Source organism: Lynx rufus, unplaced genomic scaffold (genome assembly GCF_022079265.1).
Source record: "Lynx rufus isolate CCGP_SWC_20201006 ecotype Redwood Valley unplaced genomic scaffold, mLynRuf1.p SCAF_6, whole genome shotgun sequence".
In the NCBI taxonomy this organism is placed as follows: Eukaryota; Metazoa; Chordata; class Mammalia; order Carnivora; family Felidae; genus Lynx; species Lynx rufus.
Window position 1 is genome coordinate 21268072 of NW_025814878.1, and position 23839 is coordinate 21291910.

The 23839-nt window shown below is 45.4% G+C and overlaps 1 protein-coding gene across 1 annotated transcript in view; it reads right to left on the minus strand.

Moving 5' to 3' along the window:
• Window positions 1-23839, minus strand: part of ARFGEF3 (ARFGEF family member 3) — a 177157-nt gene that overhangs the window by 22224 nt on the left and 131094 nt on the right. Inside the window, 9 exon segments of the mRNA XM_047102653.1 lie at window positions 32-176; window positions 1791-1894; window positions 6250-6372; window positions 7950-8094; window positions 16770-16949; window positions 18701-18846; window positions 20461-20594; window positions 22813-22880; window positions 22882-23134. Of these exon segments, the coding sequence (XP_046958609.1) occupies window positions 32-176; window positions 1791-1894; window positions 6250-6372; window positions 7950-8094; window positions 16770-16949; window positions 18701-18846; window positions 20461-20594; window positions 22813-22880; window positions 22882-23134 (1298 nt within the window).

Sequence of the window (23839 nt, forward strand, 5' to 3'; positions counted from 1 at the left end):
GAAAGTATTTCGGTCCAGTCAACTAACTTACCCGTGTCGTCATCAAAATCAGACAGGACTGACTCAATGCCATCCTCACTGCTCGCCGACTGCTCCTGAAGTCTTCGAGGCAAGCTAGCGAGTCGCCCGCTAAGGAATATTGGCTTCAACGGCATTTTGTAGATTTTGGCCAGTAACTAAAGAATGAAATATCAAATGTAATTGTATATTGGAAAAAGCTGCATTCTGGGTGTTAATGAAGAATAAAATTATATACCAGCCATATTCATGTTAGGGAAAACCAGAAAAGCTCTCAACGTCTGAAAGTTCTAAGGTTGGTTGGGATTTGGAGGCATCTATCCCATGGAGGAGGTGAGACAGCATTCAGTACAAACCAAAAGGTGGAGAAAAAGACTCTAGGGATACTTGTTCAGCATCTCAATTGCCTATGAATATTATAGACTTTTGTAAACCTTCCCAGGGAACCACAAAACAGGTCAAGAGTTTTTGCCTATGGGGGGAGTATTCTATGGGGCTCACTGAGGAGAGAGTCTATAGGTAAATGGGATACTAGACTTTGATTTCCTCTTCCCTTCAGTTGACGCCAAGGCACTGAGGCCAATAGTAAGTGGGGGAACGAAGGGTTGTGTGGGCCAGGTGGGAGAGAGGAAGGTAGAGGAAGCAGAACTGACAGACTGCCCTGGGTTCCACATTCCCCTCTCACTGCTACGGAGCCTGTCGCCCAGGAATCCGCATTCCTGGGCCAAACTCCTCTGGAGCCTCATGAATTAGAATTGTGCCTGCTGGGCCTGTCCTGTTCCAGAAGCCAGGAAACCAGCTGTGAGGGAGACAGAAAAAAATTCCTGTCCTGGGGGGTCTTACAATACTAATTTCGGACATAAAGGCTATAGAAACAATTAGGTGATACTAGAATGACCGGGGTATGTGGAAATGTCGGCAGGGAGTTGGTTCATAGCTCTGGTCTCTCTGAGGAGGTGATGTTCCTGATGAGATCAAGAGAAGGAGCATCCCACAGAGATCCAGGGAGGGGAAATTCTAGGCAGAGGAGATGGCAATAGCCCTGAGCGGTAAGGCACCGTGTATCTGAGGGGCAAAAAGTCCGTGTGGTGGGAGCCCAGAGCGAGAAGGAAGGATCTGAGGGTGAAAAGGTAGCTGCGGTTCTGTTGTGAGTGGGGCCTGGTGGAGGCAGCTGGAGGAAGAGGCGGGGGCTGGGTATCCTTTCTAAAGTCCTGGGGCTTCATGCTATACCTGCTATCACCATGGGAGAGGTTCCACAGTCCAGAAGAGGCCTGGGGACAGAACCCGCAAAGACAGGACTACAACTACTGAGACAGGGTATCACTGAAGCCTGGAGGGGGGGAGAAAGGGCTTCAGGAGGGACCATCCTCTGGTCTGGCAGCATTGGACGCAGATATTGGCAGTGACTGGATTTCGCACAATGAAGGTCGCTGTTGACTTGGATGAGCGCTGTTGCATGGGATTTCTTCACTAGATCTTGGCCGACTGCATCCCTCTTTTGTTTCTGTCTCTCTCCACCAGCCGCACCCCCACCATCCACGTTCTGGTCCTATCGTGAGGACTTCCCGTGACCTCATGACTCCCTTCCTTACAGCCTGACGCAAGCATAGAGATTAGGATGGTTCCTGCGTCTGAGCGTAAATGAGAAGTTTCAGAGACTGCAGTTCAGTTGTGCGTTCTAGTGTATTTCCATTACTTTCTTCCTTTCCTTCCTGGAAGGGGTGGGGACAAAAACTTATACTAGAGCTGCGTGCAAGCACCGCCCCCGGTACCTGAGAGCAGCGCCGGAGGTAATCCAGGGCAGGCAGGCACAGGTCTGGGGACGTGGCTCCCGGTCCCGGGACACAGTCTCCTATTTCTTTACAGTCCACTTCCCCTGGCGGACAGAGATCGACAAAATTACTCTCACCTTCCTCCTTCAACAGGAGACCTGTTGAGCCACACGGCCTTCGCTCAATAAACGTCTACTGAAATAACCAGAAAAAGTTACCCCAAGCTCTGCAACCCCGGAGACAGTCCTTTCGCCCCTCTGCACGTGTGCATCTTAAACACGGTTGGGATCACAGCGTGCATCTAATTTTGTTGGGAATATTCCATTTTGTGAGTCTCCTTTTCAGTAAGCAATGGACACTTTTTCTGGGTTCTACCACAGTACCCACGGTGGCTGGACGCTGTTGTTTTGTACCTGGACACCCTGTAACTCACTTCACTGTGCCCCTGCTGCTGTCGGTATGACTCTGAAGCTTGATGATTAAGGAGAATCCTGGCGACAAGCCACATGTTGGGCTGGAATGAAGCGCCAGGCCTCTCTCTGTCTGGAAAAGAACCCATCGGCTACCAGTGCTCAGCACTAAATAGTGATGATAAATAAAGGCTCTGGGATGATCTAAACATCTGGGGCTTGGGGACTGAGATGACTGAATTGAGTTGAAATGATTTTTCTTTCTTTTTATTTTTTTGGTGGTATGTATCTAGAGATTTCGCAGATCTGTAGAGGGCATCTAGATTTTCTATAGGTAAATACTAGTTGAGGATTATCATTCTTCTCATGCAATGAATCTATTCACATAGTTTTAGTAACTTTGTTCCACTGACACCGTAATTGTTTGCCATTGTGTACAAGGGTAGCAACTAGCACCCTCGCCCGGGGGTAAACAGACCTAATTACTAGGCATTAGTTAAAATTCAGACAAAGAGGCATGTTTCTCCTTTAAAAAGAAGAGACAAACACTTGTATTTTAGATCAAGGATCACCTTTTTCTGTACAGGTTAGACAGGAAATACTTCAGGCTTTGCAGGTTCCCTTGTTTTTGTAACACCTTCTCAAATCTACTGTCGAAGCACAAAAATAGCTACAGACAAATGACCATGGCTGTGTTCCGATAAACTTTATAAAATAATTTTTTTTTTTTTTTTTTTTTGCCAATTGTTTGCCAACCCTCGGTTTGGATCAACACACTTCACAACGTGAAAACACAGCATAGATCAAATTCATGTTGAATAAGCCAAGCGGGAATTAAAAATACGTTCGTTTCTTCGCCTGTTGATCACAGTGAGCCGTCCCAAAGTTTTTTTGTTGGTTTTAACCAAGGCCGCCGCGGTACACATCAAAGTCTATGCAAGTGGCGCCCCCTGGAGTCCGGGGCCGTCCACAGCCAGCAGGGCTGTACTGGAGGCCCCTGAGTACCCCCCAGGCTCCATGCTCCGTGCAAATAACTCCACCTTATAATTCACAGAAAAAACCATCCTCCTTGTGCATCCCGATAATTCTGCATCTCCATTTGCTGCCCTTAACTCCCTCCTTAAGAGAAAATCTCACATTTGTGACACGCTGTTCGGCATCTCCCCTCGAGTGGAGTTTCACAGAAGTTCAACAGGTCCGAAGGTCCAACGTCAATACTTTCTCCTCTCCTCCACACCTAACCTGCTCTCCTTTTGAATGTCCTAACTCCGGGCAGCACCAGCCTTTGTATGAAACGTGGGGAACGGGAGCCATCCTTGGTTCCCCCTCCCCGAGCCCCCATTCGGTGACAAGCCCTACAGACCCCACCTCTGCCATGTGCTAGAGCCAACTGCATTCTCTCCACAATCCGCCTGCCCGCAGCTTCTCGCACCCACGTATGGGGAGATGTGCCTGCCAGAGTTTAGTGCCTAACCGTGCATGTGACTGGAGTACTCTTTACTTAATAACCCTCCCCGCACATTCTGGATTCCTTGACTTGGCACGCGGCACCCTTCACAACTGCCCCCTTCCTTTCTTTCCAACTGATCACCCACCATCCCTCTTATGTGGGCACCTTCAGTGTACTTTGTCTTTAGGAAAGTAAACCTATGGCTTACCCCACCAAGTTCAAATGTCACTTCCCCTTTGAAGCTTGCACCTAGCCCCCGCTACCAAACATCTGTCTCAGCGGCTTATTCATTTCAGCTTACGTGTCTTTTTTTTTTTTTTTAGTAGCCTCCATGAAAATATTCATCTTACTGAATTGTAACAATCGATTTATATGTGTTTCCTAGAAGAGCCTGTGAGTGTCTCACAGGCAGGAACCTCTCCCATGTCTTATTCATCTTTCTATCTTCACATGGATGTGCCCACATGGCAGGCACTCAACTGTTCACTGAATAACAGAGTAACAGTCATTATGACTCTTCAATGAAATATAAGACTGTGACAGAATAGCAAACACATATACTGGTCTCTGCTCCCGGTTCCTGGCACATAGCTCCTAAAACCTTTGTAACTTCCCAAGTGACAAGAGTACTAGAAGCATCTTTTGTTCTGATATTTGGTCTTTGACTCCAATTCCTGACACAGAGCTCCTACAGCCTTGGAATTTCCTGGATGGTAGGAATATCTATTGTTCTGATTGAGGCAACAGCCGGTGGGCTCCTGGATGTGGATTGGTCACCAGAAAGATCAAGCCATGACTAGAACATCCCCTTCCTAACTCCTAAACAGAGTTAAAGATCTATCATGCCTACGTGATGAAGCCTCCGTAAAAATCCCCAAAGCATGGGGTTCAGAGATCTTCTGGGTTCGTGAGCACATCTACATGCTGGGAGGGGAGCACACCTCAACTCCGTGAGGACAGAAGCTCCTGTGTTTGGGACTCTTGTGGACCTTGCCATATGTATCTCCTTTGGCCGTTCACCTGTATCTTTTATTATATCCATCATATGATAAACTGGTACACGAGTTCCCCTGAGTTCGGTGAGTTGTTCTAACAAATAACCAAATCCAAGGGGCAGGGGTTATGGGAAGCTCGTATTTGTAGCCGAGTCAGAGTTGTGGGTAACCTGGGGACCTACTTGTGCTTGGCATGTGAAGTGGGGGGCAGCCTTGGGGGACTGAGCCCCTAACCTGTGGAGTCTGCGCTAACTCTGGGTAGTGTCAGAATTGAATTGGATTGTAGGACACCCAGCTGGTGTCGCAGAGTATCACGTGCTGTGAGGGCCGCCCCCTTCCCCCATCCAGTATTGGGAGTGTGGTAGTCATATGGGAACAAAGGAGATACGCAGGAGTGAGTTTTTCTCAAAAGCTGAATTTTCTACACCTAATATAAAGATGCATACTTTAAGTTCTTCTTATGATTAAGATCATTTGGCTTCTATTTAACGTACAGCAGAATTAAAAAAAAAATCGTATGCTGTACTTCAGAAGAAATCTTCCTCTGAAGCCCAATTTGTAACATCAAGAAGCAAGTGGCTGCGATGGTTACCCTTCCGCTCAGTCCTCTGTTTCCCAGGGTGTACGTAATAATAGAATAAAGCATATATGATAAATAATAGACTACAACAACAATGGTCTACAGATCAGGCTTGTTGCCTTCAGGCGCTATCCTGAAACTTGCATTTTGTTCCTGGTCCCTAAAAAAAAAGGGAGCGTGAGTGAAGTCACCTCGTTTCTCTGTGTCCAGTTTTCTTTTGCAAAGGAATTGTGAATTATTTAGCAAAAATTAAAAAAAATATATATTATGGACTTTATATTGCCCTTATTTAAATTGTTCTTAGCCTCCATGTCTCAGAGCACTCCAGGGCGAAGTTCTCAAAACTTTAAGATTTAAGTTCCTTCTAAAATTTCTGGTTTTAGGAACTGCTGGCAGAAACTAACTGCCCTCCCCTCTCATCCCAGGTAGCTTGCGCTTCATAGCAACCTGCTACAGCAGGTCGTGTTGTATAGCAGGACTCTACTTTGTTAAAGTATTGCTAAATTAAGCAGAAAATCAACTTAGTAGACTCTGACACCCACAAGGCCTCAGAGAAGGGGGACTTTGACATTCCAGAGAAATTTTATGATTAACAAGGCCCAGGGGAAGGCATGCTTGATTTTTTTTTTTTTTTTAGGAGGAGCTGGGAACTCAGGCGGAGGCCGCCAATTATGGGACATCGAGGATTGTAGTTCCTGCATCGGGGCAGTTACTGAATACAGTACCGAGTATTCTGAGACTCAAAAAGAAGTTGGAGCAAAATAACACATAGATTGAAAACGTGCTACAAGAGTGTCCCGTGAACACGATGAATGACAGCAACCCTGGACAGAATCCAAGCTGCTTTCACAGTAAGCTTTCTGCTCCTGAGTAGACAGCACACTGCCATCTGCATATCGCCCAGGCTTGCTTGCTTGCTTGTTGCCAAGCTTGTTCTTGGGCCTGTCTCCGGGCCCTTCCACACAAAGTCATCCAGGACGGGGCCCCCAGCTGTCACGAGGCATGGAAAGAAGACCCCACTTACCCAGTCCTTTGACAAACTTCATAAGGCACATGATGTAACTCGTGGCTGCATTGGCGAAGACCTGGATGTTGTCGGTATTGAGAAAAGCTTCAAATACATCAAACACTGGAGCTTGGCCTTTTCCTGAGGGGAGGAGGTTGTAGAATTGTAAGAAAATGAAGTCTACCCTTCAGGCTGTCCATACTCTCAGCATCTTCCATGGGGTCTTGGAAAAGACCTATTGGAGGAAATCCCTGGCCTTTTGACGGAGCGCACAGTACTGTCTTTCTCAGCTTTGCCTGCAGGGGGAGCTGCAGGAAGGCTACAAATACCAAGACCTCGGTAGACAAGAGATGAGGGCAAACAGCTGAATGCAGGGCTGAGGCAATGTGTGAGTCTACAGGGTAGTGAAACATGCGGGCCTCTGGGATTCTCCTGCACACACAATTATAGGGAAGGGAAGGTTTTAGAAAAGCCCTGATGGCGTATTCTGATTGACTCATAACTGTGCAGAAAAGAGTTCACAGGCTTGAGACTGCTATTCTTAGAAGGCCTGCTTTGCAAGAGTTTTCCTTGATTGGTATCTGGGAACTGGGCTCTCAGAATATTCCCGGGCAACAGTTAACTGATAAGGGTGGTTCACGGTGCCTAGACTGTGCAAACAACATGGTTTATTCCGAACACTTGCTTTCCTTTGGGGAGTCTGGGATTTTGGTGGGTGCTAGGTAGAGGGTACCTATGTGGCCAGCTCTTAGCTGGGTCTCTCATGGGCTTTGCTGGGAAGAAACAGCCTCATGTTGCTGCATTTTCACTACTGGGGAAGAGTATGCTCTGTGGGACCTTCATGGGAGGCAGAGAGCACACGAAACCTGCACAGGGATGTCCCAAGATTCTCTGATTTTTTTGCTCTGATCCTCTGGCCTGTCCTTAGTATGTTGCCATGATAAATCTCGGCTGTGAGCCATGTAATAAATCCGAGCCATGCAACAAGACTTAGTATAACTATAGGCTGAGTCCCATGAACCCCTCTGGTTGGTTTCTGAACGTATCAGTAGTCTTGGGGACCACGCACTGACAGAATACCCATGGTTGCTGGGCATGCTCTATGGGTCCCCATCCATTTCCAGCCAAACCCAACTTCCTTAACTGGGATTCTACTACATGATGATGCTTTCCTGCTTCTTACTAGCAAGTGAATAATGTTTTCCTTTTTGGCTTTAGGAATGAACTCAACACAGATAGGTGTAACTGAAACAACAAACGGGAGTGTCAGTCTTCTGTCTAATCTGTCCATAAGAGCAGGGCCTGATTCATCATGCTCAGGGTTCTTGGCCTGCTGGCAGAACTCAGAACGTGTGTCCCTGCTCTACCAGATTGTTCCCTGCCGGAAAAACATGGCTGCATGGCGGTCTTCCCTATTGCTCTGTTTCTTTAGATAGCATGAAAACTGACATCAAGAACTAATGCTTTATAACAAGAATCATCCACATATACTTCCCTCTCACTACCCTCACTTAACAGAGGACTGGAAATGCTACCCAGAGCAACTAGGCAGGAAAAGATAAAATGCACGCAAATCAGAAAGGAAGAAGTACAATTGCCCGTTTGTAGATTACGTGGTCTATTTTATTTAGAAACTCCTCAAGACTCCACCCCAAACTTTAGAACTCATAAAAGCGTTCAGTAAAGTTTCGGGATACGAGACGAACACACGTTCTTACCCATGGAGTAATCACCAACCAGATACTCCTTCACTTCAGACTTGTTCCCACTGTGCACTGTTTCCAGGGCACTGAACAAGGACCTCCATCCTGACTGGATCTGGGTGGAACACACTTCAACCAGCTCGCCGATGGATGTGACAACCTGGCGGAGGCAAAGGAAGTAGCACTTAAAACTTCTTCCTTACAAGCAGCAGGAGAATTTCTGGAAAGGGGGATACGCTTCTCTGGTCCCTATATCTGGATCAGTGCCAGTGAAAAAGAAAAACCAGAATTCAGCCAAACTCACTCAAAAATCTACATTAGCAGCCACATTGCATTAATTTGCATTCTGCTAAAGACTTCCATTGTTGAGCAACTGTTCACACGCCTGTTAGCCATCCATAAATGTTCTGCTGTTTTTTTTTTTTTAAATTGGGTTTTTGTCTTCTCATTATTGACTTTTTATTAATGAGTTATTAGAGTTCTTTATGCATTCTAGATTCAGGTCTTTCCTGGGGCGCCTGGGTGGCTCAGTCAGTTGAGCGCCCGGCTTCGGCTCAGGTCATGAGCTCGTAGTTTGTGAGTTCAAGCCCCGCGTCAGGCTCTGTGTTGACAGCTCAGAGCCTGGAGCCTGCTTTGGTTCTGTGTCTCCCCCTGTCTCTGCCCTCCCCCCGCCCCCCGGCTCATGCTCTGTCTCTCTCCCTCTCTCAAAAATAAACACACATCCAAAAAAAAAAAAAAAAAAGACTATTAGATTCAGGTCTTTCCTGAGATATAGGATTTATACTTATTTTGAAATAGTTTGGCCTTGTCTTTTTATTTTTTAATGGTGTCTTTTGAAGAACACGTTTTTAATTTTGATGAAACCTATTTCATCAATTTCTCTTCTTATGGATCATGTTGGTGTCATTTCTTTTTTAAAAATTTTTATTTTTGAGAGAGAGAGAGAGAGAGAGAGACAGCATAAGCAGGGGAGAGGCAGGGAGAGAGAATCCCAAGCAGGCTCTGCGCTGTCAGTACAAAGCCTGAGGTGGGGCTTGAACTCACAAACCGTGAGATCATGACGTAAGCTTAAGTCGGACGCTCAACCAACTGAACCACCACGTGCCTTCATGTTGGTGTCGTTTCTGAGAAATCTTTGCCTAACGCAAGGTCCCAAAGATTATTTCTAGTAATATTCACCATATTAGTGTGCATTTTGCCTGACATCAATACAGCCACCCCAACTCTTTCATGGTTACTATCTGCATGGCATATCGTTTCCAATACTTTACTTGCAATCTGTGCCTTTGAATCTAAAATCTGTCTCTTGTCACCTGCATATTATAATATCTTCTTGCTTTGTCCAGTCTTAGAATCTCTGCCTTTTGATACTTTTAGTCAATTCATGTTTTCTAACATCTTTGAGACATAAATCACATACCATAAGATCGACCCATTTATACTGTATAACTTTTTTTTTTTTTTAGCATATTCAAGGAGTTGTGCAGCAATCTAATCAGTAGTCTAATTTTAGAGCATTTTCATTACCTGCCTGTGTCCACCAAAGCCAGCACCTGGGGACGGTCATCATTCCCACCCAACCCTACCCTCCACTCCAGGCAATCCTTGGCCTACTTTGTATTTCTATTGATTTGCTTATTATCGATGGACATTTTACATAAATGCAATCATACAAAAGTGGTCTTCTGTGACTGGCCTATTTCATTTAGTGTAATGTTTCTAAGGTTCATCCATGTTGTAGCACAAATCAGAACTCATTTTTTTTTTATTGCCAAATAATATTTTATTATATGGAAATACCACATTTATCCATTTATTAGCAGATGGAATTTATGTTGTTTCCAACTCTCTGGCTATTATGAATAACATTACTATGAATGCTTGTGTCTAGATTTATACGGATATATATTTTCATTTTTCTTGGGTATGTACCTTTGGAGGAACTGCCAGACTGTTTTCCATGGTGGTGCATTTAACCTTTCTGTCAGTAGCACATGGGAGTTTTGACTTCTCCACATTCTCATCAAAACTTAGTATCTTTTATCTTGGAGTCATTCTAGTGGGTTTGAAGTGATATCCCATTGTGGTTTTGATTTGCATTTCCTTATTGACTAATGACATTGAGCATCTTTTTGCCAATACATATTGAATGCTATTATTAACGATGTCTTATTTAGGTCTGTCATTTTATTATTTGTTTTCCACATATAATGTGGTTTTTGTTCCTCCTCCTCCTTTACTGCCTTCTTTTGTGTTAAACATGTTTTTTTTTATATGAAATTTACTGTCAAATTGTATGGAATCCTTTATCTACTTTTAATTTACTATTTGTGTTATTCTCTTGACTGTTGCCCTAGGGATAATATACATCCTTAATTCATCACAATATTCTTCAAGTTAATACTGACGTAATTCTGGCAAAATCTAGCAAATTTGCTTCTAAATAGTTTCATTTTCTCCCCCTTTGTTCTGTTATGGTTATTTATATTTTTATATTTAATAAATCCAAAAATAGAGTGTCAGAGTTAGCGCTCTAAACATTATTTTTAAAACAAAAAGAAAAGGGGCGCCTGGGTGGCGCAGTCGGTTGGGCGTCCGACTTCAGCCAGGTCACGATCTCACGGTCCGTGGGTTCGAGCCCCGCGTCGGGCTCTGGGCTGATGGCCCAGGGCCTGGAGCCTGTTTCTGATTCTGTGTCTCCCTCTCTCTCTGCCCCTCCCCCGTTCATGCTCTGTCTCGCTCTGTCCCAAAAATAAATAAAAAACGTTGAAAAAAAAAATTTTAAAACAAAAAGAAAAAATACATAAATCTTTTTATATTTACTCACATAAGAACCATTTCTTCTTGTAAAACTGATTTACTATCTTGTTACCTCCTTTTAGTCTGAAGGAATTCATTTAGTATTTCCTTTTTTAAACCCTTTATTTTTGAGAAAAAGAGCGCACAAGCAAGGGAGGGGCAGAAAGGGAGGGGGACAGAGGATCCAAAGGGGGCTTTGTGCTGACAGCAGTAAGCCTGACGCGGGGCTCAAACTCATGAACCATGAGCTCACAACCTGAGCTGAAGTCGGATGCTTAACCGACTGAGCCACATTTAGTATTTCTTATAGGTCTGTTAGCAAGAAATTCTTTCAATTTTTGTTTATCTGAGAATGCTTTTACTTCATCGTTATCTTTGAAGGGTAATTACTCTAAATTATTCACTGACCTTTTTTTTTTTTTTTTCTTTCTTCTAGCACTTTCAATAGATCATTGCATTATCTTCTGGCTTTCATTCTCTCTGGAAAAGCAGCAATTAATCTTATTGTAGTAATGAACTATTTTTCTCTTGCTGCTCTCAAGGTTTTGTCTTTGAGCAGTTTGACTATAATGTATCTACTGTGGATCTCTATGTATTGATGCTAATTGGGGTTCCATTATTTTTCAAAATATGTTTTCTCACCCTTTGTCTTTCTCATCTATCTCTGAACTCCCATGCCATATAAGCTTGATATTTTCCCACAGGTCTTCAAGGTTTTGTTTCTGGTCAAACAGTCCTCTCCAATCTTTAGAATGGATAATTTCTACCAATCTACCTTCAAAGTTCACGAATTCTTCTGCCATTTCAAATAGTTTTCATTTCTTTAGACTATTTTTGAGTCATTGTCATCATATTTTCCTTTCATTCTTTGAACATATTTATAATAGCTATTCTAAAGACTGTCCCTCACCACCAATATCTGGGCTCATTCTAAGTCACTTTCTGTTTGTTTGTTTGTTTGTTTGTTTTTTGTCTCCCCTCTCAATGTGTCACTCTTTTTCTGTCTCTTTGCATGTTTTTTTCTTTTTTTTTTCTGTAAATTTGACATTTTATATAATAGAGTGTAGTAATGCTGAATTCTGATTAATTTTTCTGATTTTTTTTTTAATAAAGGGTTGGACTTACACTGTGCAACATCTCTTCCTATGTATGAGAAGCCAAAGTCTCTGGCTCAGTTTCTTTTTTTTAAATTTGTCATGTCTTAGCCTTACTATCTCGTATTCATCCCCATGTCTGCATAGGTTAGTGGTCAGCTGATGAAGCGGGAAGAAGTTGTGCTCAGATAGCTTGAGCCTTTAAAGCTCCCATTCTCTTCAACCAATCCATGTGTGTAGATTGAGGAAAATATTCCAAGGTTAACCAGTTTTCAAGTTTCCCTGGTTTTTACCTACTGATGGTGGTATTTGTATGGTCTATCTTTCACCATGTTTCAGTCAGCCAGAGATGTGCAAGGAACTTATCTAGTCTTTCTATTAAGTCTTTGGTTTTCAGAGACTCATGTTACATTTCCTTTTTTTAATTTTTTTTAATGTTTATTTCTGAAAGAGAGAGATAGAGCATGAGTGGTGGGGGCGGTGCAGAGAAGAGAGGGAGACATAGAATCAGAAGCAGGCTTCAGGCTCTGAGCTGTCAGCACGGAGCCCGATGTGGGGCTCAAACTCACGAACTGCTAGGTCATGACCTAAGCTGAAGCTGGATGCTTAACTGACTGAGCCACCAGGTGCCCCCAAGACTCATGTTACGTATCTTACTGGTTCACTGCTCACTGCAACCTTAGGCTAGCAAAGTTGCGGGGTTCCCCTGTTCGCTTCCTAATGAATTCACCACGTTTAGTTGCCAAACCAATGGCCTTTTTTCATCTTCTTCAAACCAAGTCCATCATTTATAGGAGAAACACTGATGATTTTCCAAGTTAGCTCCACACTGGTCAAACTCCTATTCTTGCCAATATCTTGAGAGCAAGGGTGATGGGTATGGTCTTTGCCAGGAAGTCAGGCACTTCCACTGTTCCCAACCAAAGTTGTATCAGAAACTATTTCTACACACAAATGCTACTCAATTTGTTGTCTGTCCTTGGTCAGTCTCTAGAAACCTGAAAGTGTTGCTTTTGACAATTTTGTCCTGTTTAATACTTGATTTTTGTGAGGAAGATCCATTAAGTTTTTCATGCCACCGTTGCCCAAATCCCTCCTGTCCTAAATCTTCCTCAACATATTTAAGCATAGTTATTTTTTTTATTATTTTAAAAATAATTTACTTATTTTTTAACTTACATCCAAGTTAGTTAGCGTATAGTGCAACAATGATTTCAGGAATAGATACCTTAATGCCCCTTACCCATTTAACCCATCCTCACCCCCCACAACCCCTCCAGCAACCCTCTGTTTGTTCTCTATATTTAAGAGTCTCTTATGTTTTGTCCCCCTCCCTGTTTTTATATTATTTTTGCTTCCCTTCCCTTATGTTCTTCTGTTTTGCATCTTAAGGTCCTCATATGAGTGAAGTTATATATTTGTCTTTCTCTGATTAACTTCACTTAGCATAATACCCTTTAGTTCCATCCATGTAGTTCCAAATGGCAAGATTTCATTCCTTTTGATTGTCGAGTAATACTCCATTGTGTGTGTATGTATGTATGTATGTATATACACACACACACACACATACATACCATATCTTCTTTACCCATTCATCTCTCAGTGAACATTTGGGCTCTTTCCGTATTTTAGCTATTGTTGATAGCGCTGCTATAAACATTGGGGTGCATGTGCCCCTTCGAAAGAGCACACCTGTATCCCTTGGATAAATATCTTGTAGTTCAATTGCTGGGTCCTAGGATATTTCTGTTTTTAATTTCTTGAGGAGCCTCCATACTGTTTTCCAGAGTGGCTGCACCAGTTTGCATTTCCACCAACAGGACAAAAGAGATGCTCTCTCTCGGCATTCTCGCCAACATCTGTTGTTGCCTGAGTTGTTAATGTTTGCCATTCTGACAGGTGTGAGGTGGTATCTCACTGTGGTTTTGATTCGTATTTCCCTGATGATGAGTGATGTTGAGCATTTTTTCATGTGTCGATTGGCCATCTGGATGTCTTCTTTGGAGAAGTGTCTATTCATGTCTTTTGCCCATTTCTTCACTGGATTGTTTTTTGGTTGTTGAGTTTGATAAGTTCTTTATAGATTTTGGATACTAACCCTTTATCTGATATGTTGTTTGCAAATACCTTCTCCCATTCCGTTGGTTGCCTTTCAGTTTTGCTGATTGTTTCCTTTGCCGTGCAGAAATTTTTATTTTGAGGAGGTCCCAATAGTTCATTTTTGCTTTTGTTTCCCTTGCCTCCAGAGACATGTTGAGTAAGAAGCTGCTGTGGCCGAGGTCAAAGAGGTTTTTGCCTGCTTTCTCCTCAAGGATTTTGATGTCTTACATTTAGGTCTTTCATCCATGTTGAGTTTATTTTTGCGTGTGTTGTAAGAAAGTGGTCCAGGCTCATTTTTCTGCATGTTGCTGTCCAGTTTTCCCAGCACCATTTGCTGAAGAGACGGTCTTTATTCCATTGGATATTCTTTCCTGTTTTGTCAAAGATTGGTTGGCCATACGTTTCTGGGTCCATTTCTGGGTTCTCTATTCTGTTCCATTGACATGAGTGTCTGTTTTTATGCCAGTACCATACTGTCTTGATGATAACAGCTTTGTAATAGAGCTCAAAGTCCAGGATTCTGAGGCCTCCAGCTTCGGTTTTCTTTTTCAAGATTGCTTTGGCTATTCGGGGTCTTTTCTGGTTCCATACAAATTTTAGGATTGTTTGTTCTAGCTCTGTGAAGAATGCTGGTGTTATTTTGATAGGGATTGCTAAGCATAGTTATTTTAAAGTCCGTCTCTGGGGCGCCTGGGTGGCGCAGTCGGTTAAGCGTCCGACTTCAGCCAGGTCACGATCTCGCGGTCCGGGAGTTCGAGCCCCGCGTCGGGCTCTGGGCTGACGGCTCAGAGCCTGGAGCCTGTTTCCGATTCTGTGTCTCCCTCTCTCTCTGCCCCTCCCCCATTCATGCTCTGTCTCTCTCTGTCCCAAAAATAAATAAACGTTGAAAAAAAAAAAATTAAAAAAAAAAAAAATTTAAAGTCCGTCTCTGGTAACTCTGATGTCTGGATCCCTGGCTGAGCATGCATGCATGTGTGTGTATTTTTATTGTTTTTTTTTGTTTTCAATGACATGTTATTTCCTTTTTAAAAACATTTTACTTTTATTTTTGAGGGAGAGAGAGAAAGAGAGAGAGGCAGGCAGAGAGACGGAAACACAGAATCTGAAGCGCGCTCCAGGCTCTGAGGTGTAAGCACAGAGCCTGATGCAGGGCTCGAACTCACGGGTCGCGAGATCATGACCTGAGAGCCAAAGTTGGACACTTACCCGACTGAGCCACCCAGGTGCCTCAACATATTATTTCCTGATGAGCCTGATTAGTTTTTGATTGAATGTAGACACTGCACATGCAAATCAAGAAGTAATCTGAATCCTTGGGATGACGTCATCTTCTAGCAGAGAGGTATTCTGCACTATGGCTGGCACTAGAACTCTCAGTCATTCATCTCGTGTTAGGAATTGGGATTACTCCCCGTTATGACTAGTCTGTTTAAGTTTCACTCCTCCTCCTAATATGTCCCCCTTTTCTCTTCACGGTTCTGCCCCGAGAGATCAGTGTTTCATTAAAGACTCTAATCTTGCTTAGTTTTTCAATCTTTTAGCTCCCTCTTCTGAGATTAGGGGATTCCAGTTCATGGAAAGTAGTCTCAGGCACCAGGTACAGACTCTGGGTATTCTTTTTCTCCTAGATACTGGCCTCATAGCTATCGAATACACAGTTGTATTCCAATGTCTTCCAGTGATTGAACAAAAAATTTTTTTATCCAACTTTTTCTGGTTGATCCCTGTGGGAAGTTGATCTGAACTATTTAATTCACTATTATTGAACCCCCCCCCCCCCCACACACACACAATTTAGAGTTTAGGTATTAACTTGCATTTTCCTTGCTTTCATTTCCTTAAGCTTATTAGGCATTCTTATTTAATATTTTGCAGGCCAAGATGCCAATATTTCAATGCTCTTTAGTCCTAATGGTACCACCTGTTCCTTCGGCAGTTCCCTCTGACTGCTGCCTTGTTTCCCTGTGTGTTTTGTAATATTTTGTAAATGCTGTGAAGTCACATATGCTGGAACTTTATTTGTGGGATTCTTTTGTGGCCCGATTTGAGAAGAGTTCCTCCGGAGGAATTTCTGTTGGCTTCTGTCACGTGCTTGTATAAGGCTTCTCAGTCCACCAGCGTGGTCTAATTTCATATGCTGACCCTATAGAAAGGCTAGCTTATAATTTTAAATCCTACAGAGTTTTGTTGTTTTTTTTTTTTAATCTTTATCAAGAGCCAATGTTAGGGAGAGGCTGCTAGTATCCTCATGGATGGTGATACTTGGATTTATTACTCATTTACCTTTGGCCTGAGTGAACCCCAGTTTTGTAAGGTTTGCACTGAGATCTGTCTCCCAGTCCCGTGGCCTCAAGAACGTGATAAGCAGAACTCAGCTCCAGCTGATGGCAAATCCCCTCGTGGCAAAGCCAGCCTTCCCGTTACTTAGTTCTGGACATCTTAGTATTCTTTACTTTCTTGCCAGAAAGCGTCAACATGCTTCAAAGGGATTTATAAACCTTTACTTAACGTTGTTGGTAGGTTTCAGAGCGTGGGTCTGTGTTCCTAGCCCACCGTCATGCTAGGCATGAAGTGTCCAGAGGGTACTGTAGTGATCAAGAGTAGGGGAGAGGTATGTGAAAGTGTAGACCGCTACAGCCAGATTGCCCCGTTTCGAACCCCGGTGCCACCAATCACTAGCCGCGCATCTAGTTAGCTAAAGCGCTTCCCCTCTCCGTCAGATTCCATGGCGGGTTAGTAGAAAAATGAAATCTGCAAAGGCCGCAGAGCAGTGGCAGCCAGCGTAGTCAAGAAGAGCCCGCGGTGGGGCTGGCGACGCCGACTTGAACGGCACCCTGACCTGGTCCTGGACGTCCTCGTCGCACAACTCCAGTTGCATGATGCGCTCAAAAGGCCGGAAGAGGGCTTCGTTGAAGTGAAAATGGGGCGGCTCGTTCCAGTCGGTGAGGACCTCCGTCAGTATGTCGTGGATGAAGGAAACAGCCTTCTGAGACACATGTCTTTCCTTGTGGCAGGCAGCCTGTGAAATTCGTGAGAGAGAAGAACACCGTCAGGACTTCGGGAAAACAGTTTCTGAGGTTCCTAACCCCCCCACTGTAGGGAGGTAGAAGCAGCAATTCTGTTAAAGAGAAAAAAAAAAAATCCAAGGAACAAGTATAGATAAACAGGACACTAAAATTCAATGTTTAATCATTTAACAGAAGACCAGACACAACTCCAGTTTTACTTTAATATTTCGGGAAAAATAAGAGCTTCTAGTAATTTCTTCCCCCCCCCCCCCCCATAACGTTTCAGTTTTCTTGGGCGTAGAGAACACATGGACCATCGAGACACCAGAACCTAGTTCGGGGAGTTGCCCATGCTCTCATTTTTAGCCATGCCCCAGGTATAAAGATCAGATGAGACATCGTCCCTCAGAGAGGCGGGCCACCTGCACCGATAGTGCTCTGATTGGGTCACATCTTTGGATCTTTAGCAGTCCTCTCTCACACGGACCCTGGGCTTGGATGTCTGACCTGCTCAGGAAAATGGGACCAATACCAAACACTGCATGAGTAGAGAACTGAAAAGTGGTTCTGATTTGGGGTCTGCCCTCTTGCTTTCCTCGGGAATCCTAAGAATGCCACGTCAATGAGCGAGGGCTGGTCCGCTGAAGGGAGAGAGACCATGGAGAGAGGCCCACTTGTCCAGCCCACCTAGCCAAGGCCACCGGGAGCCAGCCGACCACAGACGTACAAGCGAGGCAAGCTCAGATCAGCCAAGCCTGGTTCAGACCAGAAGGGCCCCGCTGAGCCCAGCTCAGATTTCTGACAGACAGAATCATAAGCTAAGTAAATGGTCATTGTTTTAAATGGCTAGGTTTTCGGGGTGGTTTATTATAGTGTAACAGATAACTGATACACGGTTCTTCCATGAGCAAGTTGTTATTTCCTTGCTAGAATGTTCTCAGTTTAGTGAATTAAGTTCCAAAAAAAAAAACCCAAAAAAAACAAACCTTTATTTTATGACGTAGCTCTACCAGATGAGCACTAAAGAAGGAGCAAGAATAGTTTTTAATGAAAAACAAGGCAGCAGTTTTCCCATCAACTGAGAAGTAGCCAGTCGTCATGTGTTGAAATGCTTAGTTTGTATGACAGAATTTATCCTATGAACTGCTTTGTGGGAGAGTGAAAGGGGCCCTGGTATTAATTTTGTTGAGAAAACTAGGATGTATGGTTAGTTACAGGGTGCGTCCCAGATTATATATAATCAGCTATCAGAAAAGAGAGGCTGGCAGGAGCAAAAGGCATTGTTGTAATCACGCATAAAACTGAAGCCTTGGGGCGCCTGCGTGGCTCAGTCGGTTGAGCATCTGACTCTTGATTTCGGCTCAGGACATCATCTCACGATTCGTGAGACTGAGCCCCACGACGGGGGATTCTCTCTCCCTCGCTTTCTGCCTCTCCTCTCCCTGTGCCCATACATGCTCTCTTTCTCTCTAAATAAATACACTTAAAAAAAAAAAAAAGTGAAGCTCCAGCCTTGGTTAAAACCGGAGCATGAAGAATGAAAAACCGGCTGTGGGAGGCACCTAGCCAAGTCACGTAACTGTAAAGAAAGAGGGTCAGGGTGACACCGTGGTGGTACCCGCCCTTTGCGGTGACTCTCTAGGTGCCGTGACGGGTAGAGAACTGTGATGCTTGTGCCCAGGCGCTGCTCTCGGGCCACAGTGCTCTTTGTCCGCACACTGGCTGGAACCCCCTGCACTGGCTCCACTTTCCAGGCGCTCACCTCCACCAGGTGCGGGGCCACCAGGCTCCAGCAGCGCATCACGTGGAGCAGCGGCCGCGATTTGCTCCGCACGATCCTCAGCATGGCATCCCCAAGGCGGAACAGGTGGAGGGCACTTTTCCGGTCTTGGGTGGATTTAACTTCTCCTGTAAGAAGGCAAGACCAGAACGCCCAAACACAGAACTAGCTGGACCCATTCGAGGGCAGAGAGAGGCTAAAAATACCCAGAGCGGTAGGATTAGTCAGCGGGGGCCAAGCAAGAGGAGAGAGGACTCTGGATTCAAGACAGACAGGGTGGTTCACTCAACAAGGCCAGACCCCACCCCTCCGAGTCACCAGCAGATGCCCAATGCCTGCTGTGACAAGTGTGAGCAAGGCTGTGGATGAGGAGGAATGATGCAGTGGTTAAGGAGGAGGGCGGGGGAGTTCGGCTGCCTAGACTCAAATCTTGGCTGAGCCACTTAGAAGCCGGGTTCCGCTGGACCAGAGACTTCCCTCTCCAAGCCACGTTTCTGGTTGTGCAAGTGGGGATAACAGCACTCACCTCTTCAAGTTACTTTAGGGATGGTGCTCATCGCGGGGCTTGGCACCTATGTACCGACCCCCCCTCCTAGCTCGTTGCTGTCGTCACTCATGCTCTACTTTGCCAGCCCTTAGTGGCACCTCTGAAGCCCTTGCCAAGCAGGTCAGGCCCCTGCCCACTCAATAACATGCTTGTTTAACCTGCTCTGTCTGGTTCCGTGCAGTCCTTGCCTACTCTGACCTTTTGCAATTTCTTTTCCCCCATCACCTTGGCCTTCTCCCTTCTTGTCACTTTCTTCTCACTCATGTCTGGCTTCTCTCATGCCGTCTACAAAATGCTGATCATTATCACGCTCCTCCTTTCTAATTAATCTTGCCATATCAAATAAACTTCAAAATGACAGTAAGAATAATCACTGACATTCACCGAATGTTTACTCGCCATCGAACGCTGTGCTGGTTCTTTAGGTGTCTTCAGTCACGTTATTTTTTTTTTTAAAGCAAGCTTTAAACAAACGTAATTATTGCCATTAAGAACAATGAAATGTCAGGAAGGTAGACTGACTCGCCCAAGACAACGCAGCTGGTAAATGGTGAAGGCAGCATTTTAACTCCCGTGTGATTCATTCCGAAGCAAATGCTGCCTTCTCCTCCTAGGTGTGCTGCCTCCTTCTGACCCTGCTCGTTGCTTTTCGTAAGCTGAGAGCCTGCTGATTTCTCCAATGCAAAACACTCTGAAGGCTGCCCCTGGGCTCAGGGATGCTCTGGACGTCTGATGGGTCTGGAGGTTAGCTTTATATAGCTAAGGTTTTAAAGTCTGTTAAAAACTAGCGGGGAAAGAGTTGTACTTCTCAAATCAGAATCTGCAGTAAGGATCAAAAGGCCAAACATATACACTTAGAACTTCAGATTCCTCAAGATGGAAAGGACTTCAGATGTTGCGCAATCCAACCTTGCCACCACAGCGCGTGCCCGGCCTGAACCCATCAGGACAGAGGCTCTCTGTTTCCGCATGGTGCCGGCAGCAGCGACATTTCCATTCATGGAGAATAATACTGTCACTCCACCCCCGCCCCTGCCACACTTCACAGCTGGAAGACAGATCTGCACCAGAACTCAGCCAGGGTACCATGTGCAAAGGGAATGTGGATTCAAGTCTTCAGAGGGGCTGTTGCTATCAGGGATCTGGGCCGTTTCCCGCTACTCTCACAGCACAGTCTCTCCCGGGAAAGAATTACCTGGCATTGCCAGAGAGTAATCGACTGTGTCCGTGACAGAATGGAAGAGCTGGGACTGCGATGCTTTCTTCAGCTGATAAAGGAACCCTCCCAAAGCTGTGAGGTTCAACTTATCCGTAGCATCTTCAAAGAGCCTGGATGGAGTAAACAGATTTGTTATCTGGAGACGATCTAGCCAAGTCTTTGCGGTAGAATCATTAGGACGGTTTTGTCAAATGGGATTAATGAAAATGTGTCAACACCGAAAATAAATATATGTTATATACGTATTACTGCCAGGTACGAGTCTGCTCTAACTATGAGGTTTTAATCTAAGGGGCACAGATGATTAAAAAAATATCTGTGTATCCCCATGGCTTAGCACAGCCATGCTAGACAGTAAGAGCATGTTTGGCAAGAAGTTGAAAATTGACAAAGCGTCGCTCCCTGAAACTGAGTAACGGGGAATAGAATCCTTAGAAGTAGCTTCAGTGTCCTAAGCTGTATTATAGAGAAGCCCACCGAGTGAATCAAGGCATTTGCTGGGCTACAACTGATGAGTCTAATGCTGGGCTTGGCCTTGAGAAGGATACAAAACCCAAGTAAACCCAAGCCTGTAAGCCCCCTCAGGGTGGGGCTAGCTTTAATGTTGCCTCTGACACACACCCAGAGCCTTGGACTTGGTGGGAACTCAAGTATCAGCCAAAAGAACAAATATCCCTACCCTAATGGGCCTTGCAGGTTCCTTTTGTTTTCTACTCAGCTGGGCGCAGACATTTCTGGCAGAAGGAGCTGGGAAGGAAGAGGGGAGCACAGGCAGCAGGGCTTAGAGAAGGATCGGAGGCTCACTGGAGTTCAGAAGGTTGGCATTAAATGTGCGTTTATATGGCCAGCCTTCCACTGCTCTTGGGTCACCTGCTGCCGGCCCTCCCAGTCTGTGCTCATACCAGAAGGACAAACAGCCCGTGGGGTGTGACATGCTGGGCAAGGGAGAGTGTCGCCAACAGAAATGGAAAAAGGAGCCTCTTTTGAAGAGGTTATAGGACACATAGGGGTTTTAAGACGGGAATTCGTGGATTAAACATTCGCAAACTATTGAAACAAAGACACTTTTCCTTGCTATTTTGAAATTCCTATTTTAATATTACTGAGTTTCTGCGTCCTATTAACCATTTCTTCTCTCTCGTTCCTAGTAAAAAAAATCAGTGGTGGATATTATGCACCACCTGACACTCGTATACTGCTTTCCAGATGCCGAAACACTTTTACAGCCATCTTGTTGGATAAACAGGAAAAAGGGATTGCTGTACTGGGTTAGTAGATGGAGAAACTGAGTCTCAGCATAACTATTTATACAGACGTAGGGGCACCTGGTGGCTCAGCTGATTGAGTGCCTGACTCTTGGTTTTGGCTCAAGTCAATCCTACTTGGGATTCTCTCTCTCCTCCCCCACCTGCCCCTCTCCCCTGCTCTATCTCGCTAATACATATATATACGTATATATACATATATATATATAAAACATTTATATATATAAATTATATACAAAAATAAATAAATATTATATACACACACACACACACACACACACACACATATATATATATATAATACACACACACACATTACACACATACAACCAAAAACTATACGGATGTGACCTTGCAGTTAGCGTCAAGGCCAGGAAAGAACTCTCCTGAGCACCAGTGATTGCTATTCCGCTCTCCCACTCCCTGGCTGTCTGGCCCCCTGTACAAACTTCACTGCACCTGTGCTGGGGGCACAATGACCCAGTGTGGAGCCTGAAGTGAGGCAGGACTACATGTGACTGGTGACCAACAGCACTTTCAACATCAGAAAGCGTCACTGCTTGTTGAGTTTTTCCTCTCGACCGTAACGTGGTCAAATAATATATCACACTCTTGGATGTGGGACTGTAATTATCATCCAAATAATGGATTTCTCCTATTTAGCAAGCTCTCTCCTAAGTGCTTCAAGCGTACTAGTTAGTTTAACCTCACGGCTACCCTGTGAGAGAGTGACTTCGTGACCCTACTTTACGATGAGGCAATCAGGGCCAGGGGAGGTGAACCTGCCCAAGGTCACAGGGTACGTGCAGACTTCTAGGCCCAGGGAGCCTGCCTCCCGAGCCTCCGGTCTTAGTCGTCAGACGGCAAGCGGTTCATTCTAAGTGCAGGGCATGCTGGGAGACAGAAGTATGTTTGGACAAAACAAAAAATCAAAAGAGGCTTCAATGACCGGCCAGCGAATCAAATTGCCCTGGGAGTGATTTTGAGCCCAGAGAGACGGACGTGGCGCTGCCCTCCGGCGAGCAGCCGTCTGGGGCGTGGGGACCATGGCGTGCGCTCATACCTGTCGGCCTGGGTGGACAGTGTGAGCACGGCCTTGGCCGCACTGCTCCCTGTCATGAGGCCGCCCCCCGCGGAAGTCGGAGGCCCGGCCTCGGCTGCCTTCCCTGACCAGCTCTTGGATGGAGAGGGGCTGGATGACAGGGGCCGCGCTCAGGGAGCTCTCCGGCTCCAGGTTCTGCTCCGCAGCCGAGTCCTCACGCTCTGGGTCGCCAAGGAGTCCAGAGTCCCCCGGCGCCCTCTGGGGTTGGCTGATGGTCAGAGGGGGCTGAGGGGTGCCGGCGCTGAAATGGGTGTGTTCTAACGTGCCCACGTACTCGCAGACCCTGGACAGAGTCACAGACAAGCAGCTGTTAGGCCCTGCCGCTCAGCAGGACAGCTCCGTAAATCCCACAGTGAGAGAAAGGAAGTCCGGCCAGCTTCACAGTCCTCCCCGATCTCCCTCCTTCCTCTGGTGAGGGCCACCTCTCCCTCTCCCTCCCCCCACCCCACTATCCACATTCTTTTTTTTTTGAGTTGGACCGGATGGGTTGGAAGTGGGGTAAGGATTCCTCAGACTCTCACCCCATGCTGGGAGGAAGGTGGGTAACAAAAACCCTCTTCATCCTGTTGTGCCCTGTCCAGCTTCCTGGCTTATTTGGACTTCAGCTGTTGGAGGGAGTTTTCCCAAGGAGCCCTCTCCCCCTCCCTCTAGCGCTCTGATTAGGACCCAGGAAGCGCTTCTGTAGGATCCCACAACGAGCGTCCACGTGGCTGGCAGGACCTCTAGCCATAATGGGCCCTCTCGCAAGGGCTCTGTCCAGCCGTGTCCTGCCTCGCCCCGACAGCCCCATATCACTAATGCTGGGGTGGTGCCCTAATCACAGTAAACACAGAGAAGTGTCACAACGTAGAGTATAAGTGCCAACTTCCAAATTGTTCCTGCCCAACAGACCCCGGAACTAGGACGGTTCATAAGAGGCCCAGTATCACAGAGTAAGTCCAGTTACCGGTAAAGACCATCCCGGATAGTTCACTCTCGTGTTCTGTAA